Source organism: Trichechus manatus, unplaced genomic scaffold (assembly GCF_000243295.1).
Source record: "Trichechus manatus latirostris isolate Lorelei unplaced genomic scaffold, TriManLat1.0 scaffold00015, whole genome shotgun sequence".
NCBI classification, from domain to species: domain Eukaryota; kingdom Metazoa; phylum Chordata; class Mammalia; order Sirenia; family Trichechidae; genus Trichechus; species Trichechus manatus.
In genome coordinates, this window is record NW_004443951.1 from 20866398 (window position 1) to 20882778 (window position 16381).

The 16381-nt window shown below is 41.3% G+C and overlaps 1 protein-coding gene across 2 annotated transcripts in view; it reads left to right on the top strand.

The window, feature by feature from the left end:
* OSCP1 (organic solute carrier partner 1) overlaps positions 1-16381 on the top strand; it is a 28676-nt gene that overhangs the window by 4161 nt on the left and 8134 nt on the right. The window contains exons 1-4 of one of the 2 annotated variants that reach the window (XM_023727229.1): positions 3321-4004; positions 6080-6234; positions 10231-10398; positions 10938-11018. In XM_023727229.1, the coding sequence (XP_023582997.1) occupies positions 3935-4004; positions 6080-6234; positions 10231-10398; positions 10938-11018 (474 nt within the window). In that variant the 5' untranslated portion in view covers positions 3321-3934. Of the gene's footprint in view, positions 1-3320; positions 4005-6079; positions 6235-10230; positions 10399-10937; positions 11019-16381 lie in introns of those variants that run through there. The other variant, XM_004371934.2, reaches the window with a different exon arrangement.

Genomic DNA, 16381 nt, shown 5'->3' on the forward strand with positions numbered 1-16381 from the left:
CAGTATCTGCTTTAAGAAGGCCAGACTCTTGGTTCTGCTTCCCAAATATTTTCTCTCCAGAAGCTTGTGACTCTTGTGGGAGACGGGGAAGTGGTGGTTCAGTGGTAGAAGTCTCACGTCCTATGCGAGGGACCCAGGTTCAATTCCTGGCTGATGCACCTTATGCACAGGCACCACCCATCTGTCAGCGGAGGCTTATGTGGTACTATGATGCTAAATAGGTTTCAGCAGAGCTTCCAGACTAAGATAGACTAGGAAAAAAGTCCTGATGATCTACTTCTGAAAAATCAGCCAGTGAAAACTGTATGGATCACAATGGTTCAATCCCATTGTGCATGGGGTCACCGTGAGTCAGGGCCAGCTTGACAGCTAACAACAATTTGTGGGAGAAAGGAAATTTTCCCAGAGGAGTCTGACCTCGCAAATGGAAACCCTTTGTGCCTAGTTAAGGCATGGCACCTGGTGTGCCGTCAGAATGGTCTCTTCCCAGCTGTTGGGATTGTGTGTTGAAGGCATGTGTATGCTCCAGTTATAACTTCAGAAATCACCTCTGAAACAACCTAGTGGCAAATGTTTCCAAAAGAGATCAGTAATTACAAATGTTTTTTAAAATGTAGTATGTGTAAAACTGTTTATCTAGGGATGGTTTTTCTAAATTGAAATCTCTCAAAAATTTAAAGTAAAAAACAAAGTCATCTTTTATCCATTGTGATGTCACCGTGGGTGATGTCTAACATACTTCAGCACAGAAAGTGGGACTAGAAAAATAGCCAGCTAAGTGCTGAATGTGTATTATTCATTTCATCCCCACAATAATCCAGTGGAGGAGGTGCTATTATGATCCCCATTTTACAGATAAAGAAATGGAGACCTTAAAGAGGTCAAGCAAGTTATTCAATGTTATATAGCTAGCTAGTAAGTGGTAGAGCTAGGCCTCAACCCATAAAGTCTCCATTCTCACAGACTTCTCTAGCCGTAGCCAAGTGTATTTTTCTTTATTTGATCTCTCAGCATCTTCCGGACTTTGTCCTCAGGAACTTTCTTTACAGTGATCCCATTGTTACTTCCCTCTTTCAACATGGAAATCACACATCTGTATCTAAAAAGTAAAGCAGAAACAAATACTGACTTTTTTTCCTTTTAATTCACATATCAAGTTTCTGATTTGAGTAGTTCCATCTGTACTCTAGAAAGGGAAATCTTTCATTAATGAAAAGTCAGGTTGTACAAAAAGGAACTCCTTTTCCCAACCTGTTCTTTGAATTATTCTTCCTCTCGGAGGTCAGTGTTTTTACAAGCCTTGTTTTGAATGACGTGTATTCTCCTAGCATTAGAGCATGAGTTCTTAAGCCTTTAAAGATGGACCCCAGGGTAGCTAGCCCTCCTGAGTTCCCTCTCCTCCTAGGCCACTCTGTATAAGACATAGCCTCTCTAGGGCATTTTTTGGAGCTTGTTGTTTATCCATCATCCTTTTAAATGTATCAAATGGAAGGCAGAGGGTTTGCATTAGACATTAAATGCAAACATGAAAAATAAAGCTTCATAGACCAGATAATTGGAATGGGTATTTTTTAAAGCCTCCTTGTAAGTAATGTTCTTGCTTTATGAACTGGTATTTTCTTTTTATATGCTTCATGTAGATGAATGGACAGAGGTGGACAGAAAACGAGGTATGCTATCTCTTAGCTGCATGTATTCAGTCTGCATCCACAGGTTCACTCGGTCCATTATCAATGGGGCATAAAGTGTGACCACTCCAGATATTTTAAAGAAAGAATATAGGCATGAATTTGTCTTCAGCTGAGACACTGGTTATACATTTGAATCTGTTGCCTATGAGAAAGAAACACCATGTGTAAGATGAATACCAAGCAAACCTTGGCAAAGGGGCCACACAGTACCTGAGGGATCTGTCTCTTTTTATCAGTTCCAAGCTTTACAGGGACAGCTGGGGCAGTTCTACACTTCTGGGTGGGTTGTCCTAATTGGTAGTCCTTAAAGCCATTTCGTTGTAGTATCATGTAACCAAAGAATTGTGCTTCAATAGGAGTGCCCCTCTCTGAGCTGTTCTCCTTAGCATACAGAGGTATCTATTGAGCAACTGGGAGAAACAGAAGCATGTGGCTGCATGGCTGCCAGGACTGTGGGCAGAAGGCATGATAACATGCATGCAGTATGGCCATATCATGCCAAACCTTGAGTTTCCCCCTCACATATATCTCAGTTAGGCATGTATCTGGCCTGAAAGCTAGCAGCAAACCTGAAAACGTTGCTCACTCCTCAGAATAAAACCTTAGCCTTCCTCAGCCTTTAAATGTCACAGGTAGCTTCCATCATTTGCCATTTGGGTGTGGTTATGTATATCATCAGGTGTCCTTGTCAATATTTTAAATGCCCTCACCAGGCCAAGTATGCTGGGGAGATAACATATATTTAAGAGAACAGGCATTAGAATCAAACAGACTTCATTCTTATTTCTACTCCACCACTAGCTCTATGACCTTGGACTTTAACTCCGCTAAGAGCTTTCTTCCTCAATAGAATGAGGCTGATAATCCAGAGTTGTCTTGGAGTTTAAGTGAGGTAATGTATGTAAAGTTCTGAGCCCAGTGCCTGGAACATAGTAGGAATTCAAACCATGGTAGCTATCCAGGAGAGTTTCCCAGCTTTTCTCTTTTAGCCTTGGCTCCAAAATGCGTGTCCTCATAAGTAAGTGAATTTTGAGCAGAGGTAATTGTAATAATTCAATTGCTTTCCCTTCAGATAATCGGGCCAGGCTCAAAGAAAGCCCAATCAAAGTGCTTGATACACTTTTATGATATTTCACAACCATCTTTTGAGCAATTTTTGGCCCACTTCTTGACTCATGGCAGAATTTCAGGCATGAAGTATGGATTTTGAAGGGTTTTTGTATATGTATTTGAATTGCTGGAATTTGTTTTTAACTTAAGCATTTAGAAATAATGAACAGAAACTGACCTCCTAATCTGAATTTGGGACTAGAAGCCTGATGTGTTGAGAATGCAGGTAGTTAGCAACCCTTCTGATGCAGCCCATGAAAAACCACTTTCCTCCCCTGCCTTAGTCACTCTCTGATGAAATCTGGCTCCTAGTACATTCCTGCCCTATAAAAATTATGCAAAGCTCATTTGAGTTTCGAAAACTAACACCAGAACAGATTAATGGGTTTGGCTAAAGCTATGATATTTCTCAGGTTTAACTTAAATAAGGATAACATCTCCTTCTTCTTTCTACCTGTGGTGCACAGTAGGCCCACCTCAACCAAGGGGTATGTGAAGTAAATTGTGAGGTGAAGGCATGCAAATTTGTGCCCCCATATTCTTTCCAAAGAATTAAGTGGGAAGTGGGAGCCCCGGGTGCCAAGGCCCAACGTAAAACTGCCATTTCCTCTTTGGGGGCATTTGTGTCACAGTCTGGCCCAACTCCTTTCTCAACAGGTGAACTTTCTGAACATTCTTCTGCAAGGAGCCACGATGACATATAGCTTATTCACTTCCCAGGGGGAAAGGCTTCATTTTGCTTTTACTTTGCCAGAGCGCCTAACAATCACCTTGGGACTTTTTTTTCGTTTACTCCTGATTTGTTTGGGTCTAAGCTATTTTTCTAAATGCTGCTGAGAACTCAAAGACACTAGAGAAATGACTTAGCCCATAGGTGAATGGTACCTATTTATAAGCGTTAACATAATCAGGGCTGACTTTAACATCAGCCCTGATTTGGCACTCCTCCCTGGCCTACATAAATCTGTGGAAAATTCTTCATATTCACTCTTGTGAGGCCCTGATGTGTGGCTTTTTAATTGTACCTAGTTCCTTGAAAATTCTGCATTTTATATAGTCTCTGGTAAGAAAAACATTAGAAAGCCCAGTTATCATAGGCTCTTACTTGTTTAGGTTGAAGGGAAAGGCTATGCATGAGGCAAGCACGAAGAGTTAACTGTCTCCAAGCTGTCCACACTGGGGAAATGTTAACGCACATTAAAGGTAAGCTGCAGTGACTTGAAGTTGTCAGATATGAGGGAAGCCCTGTGTCAGTAATGGATTTGGTTTTCCATCACCACATAATAGGACGGAGTCTAGAGTAAAATCCAAAGATCAAGAATGAATTCAGCACTTCCATAAGGAATCACAAATTGTTCTTTTGTGTTGGTGGGGGAAAAAATGTTTCTCTCTCTTCCCCTCCCTCTCTCTTTCCCTATCTGGCCCTTCCATTTACAAATTAAGTACAGCCAGCTCCCTCTCCCCTCATAAATGCTTTAAAATACTGGCCTGCGCCCTCAGGGTTCTTCTTTCAATTACTTACAGATAGATAGAGAAGGTGCCTGAGATAATAACCTCACTGCTCTCCCTTGCCTTCACTCTCTAAGATAGATGGCCACAGCCAATCACCTGGCACATCCCTTGTGTTAGGCAAGAGAAAGGAGTTTGTACCTTTCATAATAATCACCTGTGTTCAATAATGGTTTTTTTTTATATAATTATTTTAAATAATTCAGGTTTCTTTCAAATTTTAATTACTATGAATGTATACTTTCAGCATCCATATACTCTCACCTGTGGGCTAGAGTATATCTGGCTTAATTAAGACTAAGCTGTGTTCAAACATACTTGTTCCTCTTTCTTGTACCAGAAGGTTTTCCTAGCCTTCAACTAATGACACTGATTTGACTAGCACCAAATTTCTGAGTGAATAAATGTTGTTGTTGATAGATACCGTTGAGTCAGTTCCAACTCATAGTGACCCTGTGTACAACAGAACGAAACACTGCCCAGTCCTGCACCATCCTCACAGTTGTTGTTATGCTTGAGCCCATTGTTGCAGCCACTGTGTCAGTCCATCTCGTTGAGGGTCTTCCTCTTTTTTGCTGTCCCTTTACTCTACCAAGCATGATGTCCTTCTCCAGGGACTAGTCCCTCCTGATAACATGTCCAAAATGTGTGAGACGAAGTCTCGCCATCCTCACTCCTAAGGAGCATTCTGGCTGTACTTCTTCCAAGACAGATTTGTTCGTTCTTCTGGCAGTCCAGGTATATTCAATATTCTTCACCAACACCATAATTCAAAGGCATCAATTCTTCTTGGGTCTTCCTTATTTATTGTCCAGCTTTTGCAGGCATATGAGGCAATTGAAAATACCATGGCTTGGGTCAGGTGCATCTTAGTCCTCAAAGTGACATGTTTGCTTTTTAACACTTTAAAAAGATCTTTTGCAGCAGATTTGCCTAATGCAATACGTCATTTGATTTCTTGATTGCTGCTTCCATAGGCATTGATTGTGGATCCAAGTAAAATGAAATCCTTGACAACTTCAGTATTTTCTCCATTTATCAAGATGTTGCTTATTGGTCTTAATGAATAAATGCAGACCTAGAATTATAGACACTTTGGTATGCACACTCCTTAGGACCTTTTGTTTTCTGACCAGATGGAGTTTTCCCACTTGAGCGACAGTATGAGATATGTCACTACAGTGTAATATCAATATTATAGATCAAATGTAGAAATTAAGGTGGTGCTAATGTGAAGTATACATTGTTAGAAACATTAAAACTGTTTTATTGTCTAACCAGTGGGTAGACTTCTGTATTTTCATAAAATGTTATGTAAAAGAAGAGTCAGTTACCATTATTGGTCCCATTTTTATAAAATTTAATTTTAAGTAAAAATATTAAAGATTTGCTAGTTAAAAAAAAAAAGACTGATGCTGTTTCTCGTTTTAAGAAGAGATCTAAATGCTGTAGGAATCTTTTTAAAAGAAAGAAGAAACATTTCCCCTATAAGATAATGTATGTAAAGATGGTTTATCAGCATAACATATTTGTACATTGTCATCCTTTATATTTGCCCTGAAATGGTCTCATCAAGTCCTTTCACCCCCCTGCTTTCTACAAGGACACCTGTGTGTTCTCCCCAGGAAGCAAATCCCACCTAACACATCAGCATCCCACCTCTGAATATACCCATCTCCTCCACTCATAGAGGGAGCTGTACACAGGGTATTTCTGAGTAAAGTTTCCTTCACTACCTCGCTCAGCTGTGTTCTCTCTTGTCTCTACAGTTCTGAACGACATCATCTCCACCATGTTCAATAGGAAGTTCATGGAAGAATTGTTCAAACCCCAAGAGCTCTACTCCAAGAAGGCCCTGAGGACAGTCTACGACCGCCTGGCTCATGCCTCCATTATGAGACTGAACCAGGCCAGCATGGATAAGGTGAGTAGATGGCTGCCTCTGCCCTTTTCCTTGCATTTCTTGTACCTTTTGTGGGTGATCATAGACTGAAGTCAAATGAGATGACCTATGCAATGATATTTTGCAAAAAAACAGGCTCTTGTAAATATTAGTTGTCGTGAAGTTTCAGGGTTGGGAAGGACCTCAGAAGTCATCTGCACCTGCCCCTCTGGTGTTTATTTCATTCCACCTGCCTTAGTGCTGGTTTTCATTCCCATATTTATGAGCACTAGGTGCACATGTCTTAACCCAGTACAAGCACTCAGCACTAAAAATTTTAATTCTGCTTCATTCTTAACAAATCTCACTCTGCAGTGAGGAATCGTTTTACGGGAAACCAGGCAATTTTTAAAACAAATTCAAAACCGCTCAGTCTTTACTTATAACATGAATATACCTGTTTCTTTGGGAAACAAATTATTGGGGTACTCCGATTTTAAAAATAACAATTCCAAATAAATGGTAAAGGATAGACAAATCTCTTGTGTGGAAAAATTCCAAATAATTTATATAGATTCTCTGCCCTCATGGAGGTGGAGCCCCACTCCTTGAGGGTGGGCTGCACATAGTGACTTCCTTTCAAAGAGCACAGTTTGGAAAGGAGGGGAAAACAGTAGCTTTACAATAGAGAAACCTGACAAACACTACCTCAGCCGCAATCAAAGTCAATGTCAGCAGTGATGAGTCATGCTGGTAGCATGTACCCTGATACGATGGGATGAAAATGGTACTTTACTTCTTTGGCCTTCCTCCCAAAATCCCATAACCCCATTTCTGATGAGAATAACACCAGATAAATCCCAGTTGAGGGTCTTACTACAAAATATCTGACCAGTTTTCCTCAAAACTGTCAAGTTATCAAAGACAAGTAAAGTCTGAGAAAATGTCCTCTTAGCTAAGAGAAGCCTAAGGAGACATGACAGCTAAATGTAATGTGGTATCCTGGATGGGATCCTGGAACACAAAAAGGATGGTAAGTAAAAACTAGGGAAATCTGAATAAAGTATAGACTTTAGTTAATAATAATAATAATTCCTTTCAAGTTCCTCCATTATGTGAATTTTTAAAAATCATGAGGACTGACTGTGGATGCTAGCTGTGCAGAATAAATGCTCACCTTTTGCAGGTACCTGCAAAGCTCAGGAAGACAGACTGCCTCTAACTGTGCCTTCTCACCTCCTGGCACTTAACTTTGGAAAGTTACATTCGCTCTCCAAGCCTCCGTTTTTTATTTATAAAATGGGGATATAATAGCTATTTCATCAGGTTGTTGGGAGGATAAAGTGAAAAACATATACAATATTTATCATATATGATATGTATATATTATATATATAGATATGTAGATACAGATACAACTATATATAGTAACATGCCTAGGCCTGGCACATAGTAGATGTTCAGTAAATGTTAATTACCTTTTCTGCTCTTCTTGCTCTTATCCCTCTGCGTTTAAGAATGTTAAGAGGTTTCTTGTAGAGAAAGGACCCAGAATTTGGAATTAAAAAAACCTGGGTTCTTCAAATTCTAGTAAGAAGGCTTAACGGTCTGACTGCAACTGGAGGAACCCCGGAAAGCATGGCCCCTGGATTCTCTATCAGCCCAGAACTAAAACAGTTTCCGAGGCCAGCTCTTCCGACAGGGATTGGACTGGACTGTGGGACATAAAGTGATACGCGTGAGAAGTGTGCCTCTTAGCTCAAGTAGATACAAGAGACTAAACGGACAGCTTCTGTCCGGAGGTGAAATGGGAAGGCAGAGAGGGTTAGGAGCTGGCTGAATGGACATGGGGAATCAGGGGTGGAAAGGGGGAGTGTGCTGTCACAGTATGGGGAGAGCAGTTAGGGTCACATAACAATGTATGTATAAATTTTTGTATGGGAAAAAATTTTTAAAAAAACAACACAAAAACCTGGGTTCTAGGTAAAGAAACCTACCTAGGTTCAAGTCTTCAGTTGTTAGCTGTGAGACCCTGAACAATTTACTGAATATCTCTGAACTTTCATTTCTTCATCTTATACCTGTTTTTATCCTTTATTCGTAACAGTGTCCTATACACAAGGCACTTAATGTTTGATAATGATGATGGACTCTCAAATCTGTGTTTCTCATTAACTATATCCACCCACTCTCCCCACCCCCACACCAGGCTCCTCCTATTGTATGCCACTTTCTAAGTGGAAACGTTAAGCTGCAAATTGGAGAAATGGGATTGTGTTGAAAGTTTTAGCAAGTGCTTTAGAATCTGATAGTCTGAGTTCAAATCTCACCCTGCCACTTACCAGCTATGTGAAATTGGGCAAGTTTCCTCATTTTTAAACTTGGGATAATAACACCTACCTCATAGAGTTTTTGTGAAGATTAAGTGGGATCAAATGAGGTAATGTATATAAATGTGCTTGGTACACTCAGATGGAAGTAGTTTATATTTTCACTCCTGCCTCAGACCTGCTCATAGGTAGGCTGCTGATCGTCCCTCCTGATCCAGCTCCTCTGTTCCCTATCCCCTAGACTTCCCTGCTTCCATCAGGAGCATTATCCTTCTCCCAGGCACCAGGCTGAAAATGCTGTAGTCATTTTGGGCAGCCCTCGTCTTCATCCCCTAAATCTAGTCAGGCAGTCATGTACTGACAGCTTTTCCTTCTAAATATCACATGATCTTCCTTTCTTTGCCTTTGTTCCCACCATCTTTATTCCAGGCCTTAAGTCTGGATTATTCCAACAGCATTTTTTCATTCATTCATTCAAACCTATTAGAAGCCTGATCCTAGCTAATGCCCTTGACTCCAGTCTCTCCCTTCTCTCCCAGCTCATCATTGCCTGGTTGACTGTCTTGTTTAATCACCAGTTTTATGTTGTCAGCTTAGAAAACCTCAGCAGCTCCCTAATTCCTACCACATCTAATCTAAAGTATTTTGCCTTTCTAAGACCTTTAATATTCTAACCTCACCACACTTATCCAAATTTATTTCCCACTATCCCCAACACAAATTGTCCTCTGTAATCAGGCCGTTCTCATTCTCTCAGAGAAATAGCGTTGCTGCCTCCAGGCCTTCACGCATGCTGTTCCCCTCAACTAGAATGCCTTTTCTCTCCCCTCAGCCGGTTTGAACCCTGTGAATACTGCAAGGTCCATATCAAGCCCACTTTTTCCACAAAGCCTGTCTTGACCACTTTGGTCCTCACCAGTTTCTCTCCTGTGAACTTTCATGGATGGTCATGCCATAAAAACAAAAAAGCCATTGCCATCAAGTCAATTCCAACTCATAGCGACCCTATAGGACAGAGTAGAACTTCCCCATGGGGTTTCCAAGGCTGTAATCTTTACAGAAGCAGACTGCCATGTCTTTCTCCTGCAGAGCAGCTGGAGGGTTCAAACCACAGACCTTTTGGTTAGCAGCTGAGTTCTTAACCACTGTGCTACCAGGCCTCCTTGTTCATGCCATACATGGGGCTTATCTGTGTCTTATTAAGTATTGTTCACATTTTAAATTGTCCTTATATGTTTGTAGAGCTTATACTTGGCACTTTCACACGTATCATCTCATTTACTCTTCTCAGCAGTTCTACAAGGTTGGGAAATAAGGGAGCATTGTTTACAGATGGGAAAACTCAGGCTCAAAGAGGTTAAAAGACTTGGCCAGGGTCATACAAGTCAGCAGCAAAGGGGTTTCCTCTCTCTAAGTCCAGGACCTCACAGCTGCCAGTATTGTTCCATATGTGTCCCATCAGCGATATACCCAAGGTGACCAGAAGTCCTAATTTCCCCAGGAATGTCCCACTCTACACCTGTTGTTCTGGCTTAATTAGTATTACCTTCTTTTACTCTCAAAAGTTTCTTGGTTTGGATAACTCACATGGTCACCCAAGCTATATGGTTAGGTCAGATTGTTTTTCAGGAAATGCTTGACTGACTCATTGTTTGGAGGTTCTGACATCTGTTCTTCTGTCCTATTTGTTTGTTGTGTGGGTTGGCAGCTCTATGACCTGATGACTATGGCTTTCAAATACCAAGTACTGCTGTGTCCCCGTCCCAAGGATGTGTTGCTGGTCACTTTCAATCATTTAGATGCCATCAAGGAATTCATCCGAGACTCCCCAGCCATCCTGCATCAAGTGGATGAGACTTTCTGGCAGCTGACTGAAGTAAGAGTATTATCAGTTAGTCACCTCTCAGCCCAAATACCTGTTCTCATTCCTCTGTTAAGAACAGGCAGATTCCGTGACAGAGAGAACAGGATGAGGAAGGGTAAAGCCTGCCAATCTTCCAGAAAATTCTAAAACTCTGCAAGTGTCTACCCACAACGGGTAATACAGTAGGTGTTACCATCTTATGCCCTCTTACAGTTGCCTTCAAAATTGGAAAAGCAGCGGTATAAAGCATAGCCATTTTCTCCCAACTTTTGTGAAAGGGAGTTGGCAGTGGATGTTCTGCTAAATCTTAGGGGAACAGCCTCTCCGCGCTTGTGGAGAAGTGGAAGAGATGTAGTGTAGCACTGCTGAGTGTAGCATAATCGGATTTGTCCCTCTGCGGGAGCAGTGCTGACTCTTGTTTTGGCCCTCTTGTCCCAGCACCTGAGTGCCCTCCTTGCTCCCTCCCCTGAGTGTCTGCCTATCCCTGCCTTTGCACTCTTCTCATCTCACTTCTGAAAGTGAAGTGCTTCTTGCTGCTTTGCCTTTGGCAGGTATACGGGAGTCTCTCTGCTGGGGAGTTCCAGATGATCCGGCAGACACTCCTCATCTTCTTCCAGGACCTACACATTCGAGTAAGTGAATGGGCCACCCCAGGAACATCCAGCAGCCACTGTACTGGAGAAATAGGGTGTGCATTGTCAGGGCAGACAAGGGCTAAGAGTTTGCCTGGTAAGTGATGTCCTCAGTGTTTGACTCCATGATAGTAAACTTCCTGTTAACAAACCTCAGCAGTTTTGAAATGGACCAAGGAAGAAAATGAAGCCTCCATTCTTCCCCCTACCCAGTTACCTTATGTGTTTCTTTGAAATATGGTTTCTTCCCTTGCTTCTCTAAAGAAAATACACCCTCAAGGCTACCAGCCTGATCTCATTTCCAGAGCCTTTTCTCTAGCCTTATACTCCTTGACCTCTCTGGTATCTGACACTGTCAGGAGGCTTCCCTCCTGCTCCATGTAACGCTCTTCTTTCCTGGACTTTCATGGCTCCATACCATCTTGGCGTTCCCTCACCTCTCCCATCTCGATGCCCTTCACTCCCTCCTCATGTCCCTAAGCCTTCCTCCTGTCTCCTTCTGCTCTTTAGAGATCTCTTTCCTCCCCGCTTTGGCTAATGATTCTTTTGCCTACGACTCTTAAGTCCAACCTCCACCCTATCCTTGCCCCACCCCCGCCATCCAGACCCACATCTCAGCCTGCCTACTGAAACTCTCCACGAGGATGTCCGCTAGTGCCTGCAGCTTAATGTCTGTAGCTAAACTCACTCTCCAGTTCAAAGCCTGCCCTTGACTTTCCAATTTCTGCTGAGGGCACCACCACTCCCTCACTCACTTGGTCACAACCAAAGCAGCACCTTTGATTCTCCTTCCCTGATCTTTGTCTAATCACTTCCCAGGCCAAAGGAATCAGCTTTTTCAATATCCATGCCCTCCCTTTCCATTTCTGTTGCCACCAGGCCCTTATACTTCTTGTTGGCTATTGCCCCCTAACTAACCCTCCCTCCTCCTATCATGCCTGTTCCAAGGCAGTTCTGCACCTTAACTTTTAAAGATACATAACTGAGCTTCTGAATTTTGGACCTGTGTCTCTTAGACAGGACTTTGTTCTTTTCCATAATGTAGCAAGCTGATACAGGAAAGATGGTATGATATGGTAAAACAAGCCCAGACTCTGGAGTCAGAAGCTCTTGTGTTTAAATCCCAGCTCCAGCACTAGCTCCATGACCTTGGGGCAAACTAATGAACTTCTCTTGAGCCTTGACTTCTTCATCTGCAACATGGAAATTATAATACCTAATTTAAAGCTTGTTGGGAGGATTAACTCAAATAGCATATGTAATACAGGTAGTCTGACTTATGATGGCATTCCTTCTGATGACTCCGTCGTAAGTCGGTTCTGACGTTAAGTCGAATACCTCATTTTTTTCTTTTACTTTTCATTAGTATTGCCTTTTATTATCAGTATCTTTATAAATCCAATCTTTATTTGTCTTTGGGGGTTGGAAGCATTGCATATAAACTTACGTAGTACACATTACTAATGATAAGATGTACAAAAAAAAACCCGAAACAGATGGTCATAAGTGCGGTTCATTGCTAACACGAATACGTCATCAGTTGGGGACTACCTGTATGTATGTATTTGCTTGTATATATACAGTATAAAGTGCTTCTGGAAGGGTATACAAGAAATTGGCCACAGTGGTTGACTCCTGGGGGTGGAGAATTGTAAGGAAGACAGGAGTAGGAGAAAGACTTTCCATTGTATACTCTTCTGAACCTTTTGCATTTTGTACATGTGCAAATACAACATATTCAAAAAATAAATTAAAATTTAAAAAAAAGAAATAGAATATGTTTAGGGCCTGATTGTTATTTCCCTTCCATGGACCAGGGAAGACAAATAGGTTTCAACTCTGATGCCAATTTTGTTTTTAACTCTCATGAACAATTTTATTGCCATGAATGGAGCAATAGTAACATCAATATAAATTAAGATCTCTAATAGTCATTGACTGTAATAGAAAATGTGAAAGTACAAGTAAGATTAAGTTTACCCATTAAGTTTTAAAGTATGGAAAATTATGCATCATATTGTTATCAATGCTGTGCATATTTGGACTTTCTTTTATGGACTGTAGTAATACAAGCAGACATTGATTTCTCGATTCTGACAAGAAAAAATTCATTATAATGAAGAGTTTCCTAATAATAAGTCTATAGCAAAATCATTAAACTGTATTAAACCACAAAATATATTAAGCTTTAATTGCTAAATGGACGAGCAATGAAATGTCAGAACATTCATCAAGAGAGATAGGAATCACATATCCTGACGGTATTTTGCCACTGTTCTATAACATGTAGGCTAGTTTTCCAAGTCTGCTTTTTAGTGGTATTTCTGCTCAACTGTAATTTATGATTGCCTATACAGATTTTCTCTGTTTTCAAAATAGTTTTTGATAGTTTTTAGATTTGTTAGAAAAACCAACTAACTAAATAAAGAAAACAAAGTTCTGACTACACCCTTGCTCATTGTTTAACCCAAAAAGAAAAAAAACTATTGCCGGAAAGTCGATTCCAACTCATAGCGACCCTATAGAACAGAGTAGAACTGCCCCATAGAGTTTTTAAGGAGCACCTGGTGGATTTGAACTGCCAGCCTTTTGGTTAGCAGCCATAGCTCTTAACCACTATGCCACCAGGGTTTCATGTTTAACCAAAGGTTTATTTAACCAAACGAAATACAAAACTCCTCATCCTGATATCCAGAGCTTCCTGTCATATCACCAGACAACCTGAAATAGCTTTAATGTCGTCAAGGTCCTTGACCTATGCACTCACGCCTGGTCAGAAACTGTACTAAAGACCAATTCATTTGGAATTCTGACCAGTGATTTACAACCATCTTAATTCCTAACCCCCATCAGCCCTCTAGAACTCCTCCATAGTTGCCTTCTGAAGGTTAGACTCCTCAGGTCACTCACCCTTTCCCCACTTTCATCCCCACTCATGCATCCTTCTTCCATCATGGACTTTCTGTTCTTTGCATTGTTTCCATTGTTGGAAAACATAATCCCATCTTAGCCTCCTCATAGAACATTTCCTACACTTCCACTCTATTATTTCCTTGGCAATATCTAATCCTAAAAACTAGTCAGCCTAACAAACATCTATTGAATGCCTACCACATGCCAGGCATTGTTTTAAGTGTTTGAGGTACATAAGTGAGCAAGACAGAGTCCCTGCCTTGAAAAGGTTCTATGCTAATAGGAAGAGGCAGATAAGTTATTTTCATAGACTGTTAACTTTTAGAAAGATGGTAATTTAGGGTAAAGTTATAGAGGGCATCTAGGATGGGATGTTGCTTTAGACCAGCACTGTCCAATAGAATTTTCTATGATAGAAAAGAAGCCCTGGTGGTGCAGTGGTTAAGCTCTCAGCAGCTAACAAAAAGGACAGCGGTTCGAAACCACCAACTGCTCCGCAGGAGAAAGATGTGGCAGTTGCTTCCATAAAGATTTACAACCTTAGAAATACTATGGGGCAGTTCTACTCTGTCCTACAGTGTCTCTATGAGTTGGAATCAACTTGACGGCAGTGGGTTTGGTTTTATGATGATAGAAATGTTCTATATCTGTGCTGTCCAATAGGATAGTCACTAGCCATATGTGGCTCTTGAGCACTTGAAACATAGCTAGTGTAACTGAGAAACTGAATTTTTAATTTTATTTAATTTAAACTAATTTAAATTTAAAAAGACACATTTGACCAGTGGTGACTGTTGAACAGCACAGCTTTAAATAATAGAGTTAGAGTCAAGGACAGCTTTTCTGACAAGACATTTCAGTTGAGGATATAACTTACAAAGATATCAGGGAAGGGCGTCTAAGCTGAGGGGACAGCAAGTTCAAAGGCCCTTAGATGGGAACAAGCATGATGTCTTCCTGAGACAAAGAAAAAGCCAGTGTAAATGGAGCATACCTCATAGGCAGGAGTGATACTGAAAGTAAATTTAACAAGCTGTGCAGCGTGGACACTGACTAATCAGAACAGATGCCAGTTGTAAATAAACTGGTCCCCACCAGTTGACTACCAGCCTTAACTTTAGGCAAGGGTAAGAAGTTTGGGGTTTCTTCTAAGAGCAAAAAAGAAGGTATTGCGTATATTAAGGAAAGGAGGAATGTGATTTGATTCATGTTCTGGAAGATGAACTATATATATTGGGCAAGGGTAGAGGTAGGACCCAAAGCCAAACCGAACCTGTTGCCATCAAGTCAATTCTGACTCATAGTGAGTGATCCTATAGGACAGAGTAGAACTGCCCCATAGGGTTTCCAAGGAGCAGCTGGTAGATTTGAACTGCTGACCTTTTGGTTAACAGCGGAGCCCTTAAGCACTGCATCACTAGGGCTCTAGAGGTAGGACAGCAGTTAGGAAACTATTGTAGAAATCTAAGTAAGAGATCCGAGTGCTTGGATTAGGTGCCAGCAGTGGAGACGGTGAGAAGTGTTCACATTTGGGATATACCTTTGGGCAAGACCAATAAAACTGACTTAAGAAATTGGATGTGGAGAATGAGGGAAAGAAGAATGAAGAATGACTACCAAGTTTTTGGCCTGAGCAACTGGTGGTGCCATTTACTAAGATGAGGAAGTATATTTGGGTAGAAAAATTAATAGTTCTATTTAAGTTTGACTTGCCTGTTAGACACCCCAGTAGAGATGTCTGGAAATAACAGAGTAGAAGTGTAGTGATATAAATGTGAATCTGGAGCTCAGAGAAGAGGTCCAGGCTGGGGACATAAATGTGAGACTCCTCAGCATACAGCATATAGATGGTGTTTGAAATCTTCTAGCCACTTGGTGGATGCTGATCATTCTCCCTCACCTGCAAGCAGGGTATGAAAAGTAGGGTCAGCAGTCTGCCAGTTTCCCACCATCCCAAACTTGGCCCTCCTCTTTCCAAGTAAGACTGTAAACCATAACACCATGGAAAGCCGTGCACTCAGTGAGCACAGGTGTACTCACTCAGTGTACACACGTAGTGCACTACTGAAGCTGATTGCCAAGTCACTCAGCCACATTCACTGAGGCACTCTCCTCCCTGCCGCCGGAGTGCTGCCAGCATCCTGGGAAACATGAGTGCTCATGGAGATGTCTCATCCAACACTCCAGCCTCACAGCTCAGTGACATGCATTTCTTCTTTGCACAGGAAACACAGTTCCTGCCCTCAAGGAACTCATTCAAAAAGGGTGGGAAATGTAGGAAGATTAGTTTAGTTCTTATTACACAGTCAGTACGCATATTGTTTTATGACATCGGTCACCAAACCCACATGTCAACGCTCTCCCTTCTCGACCTTGGAGGACCTTTTTTCTTTTTTGCTGAAAATATACATAGCCAAAGACACACCATTTCCAAAATTTCTACGTGTACA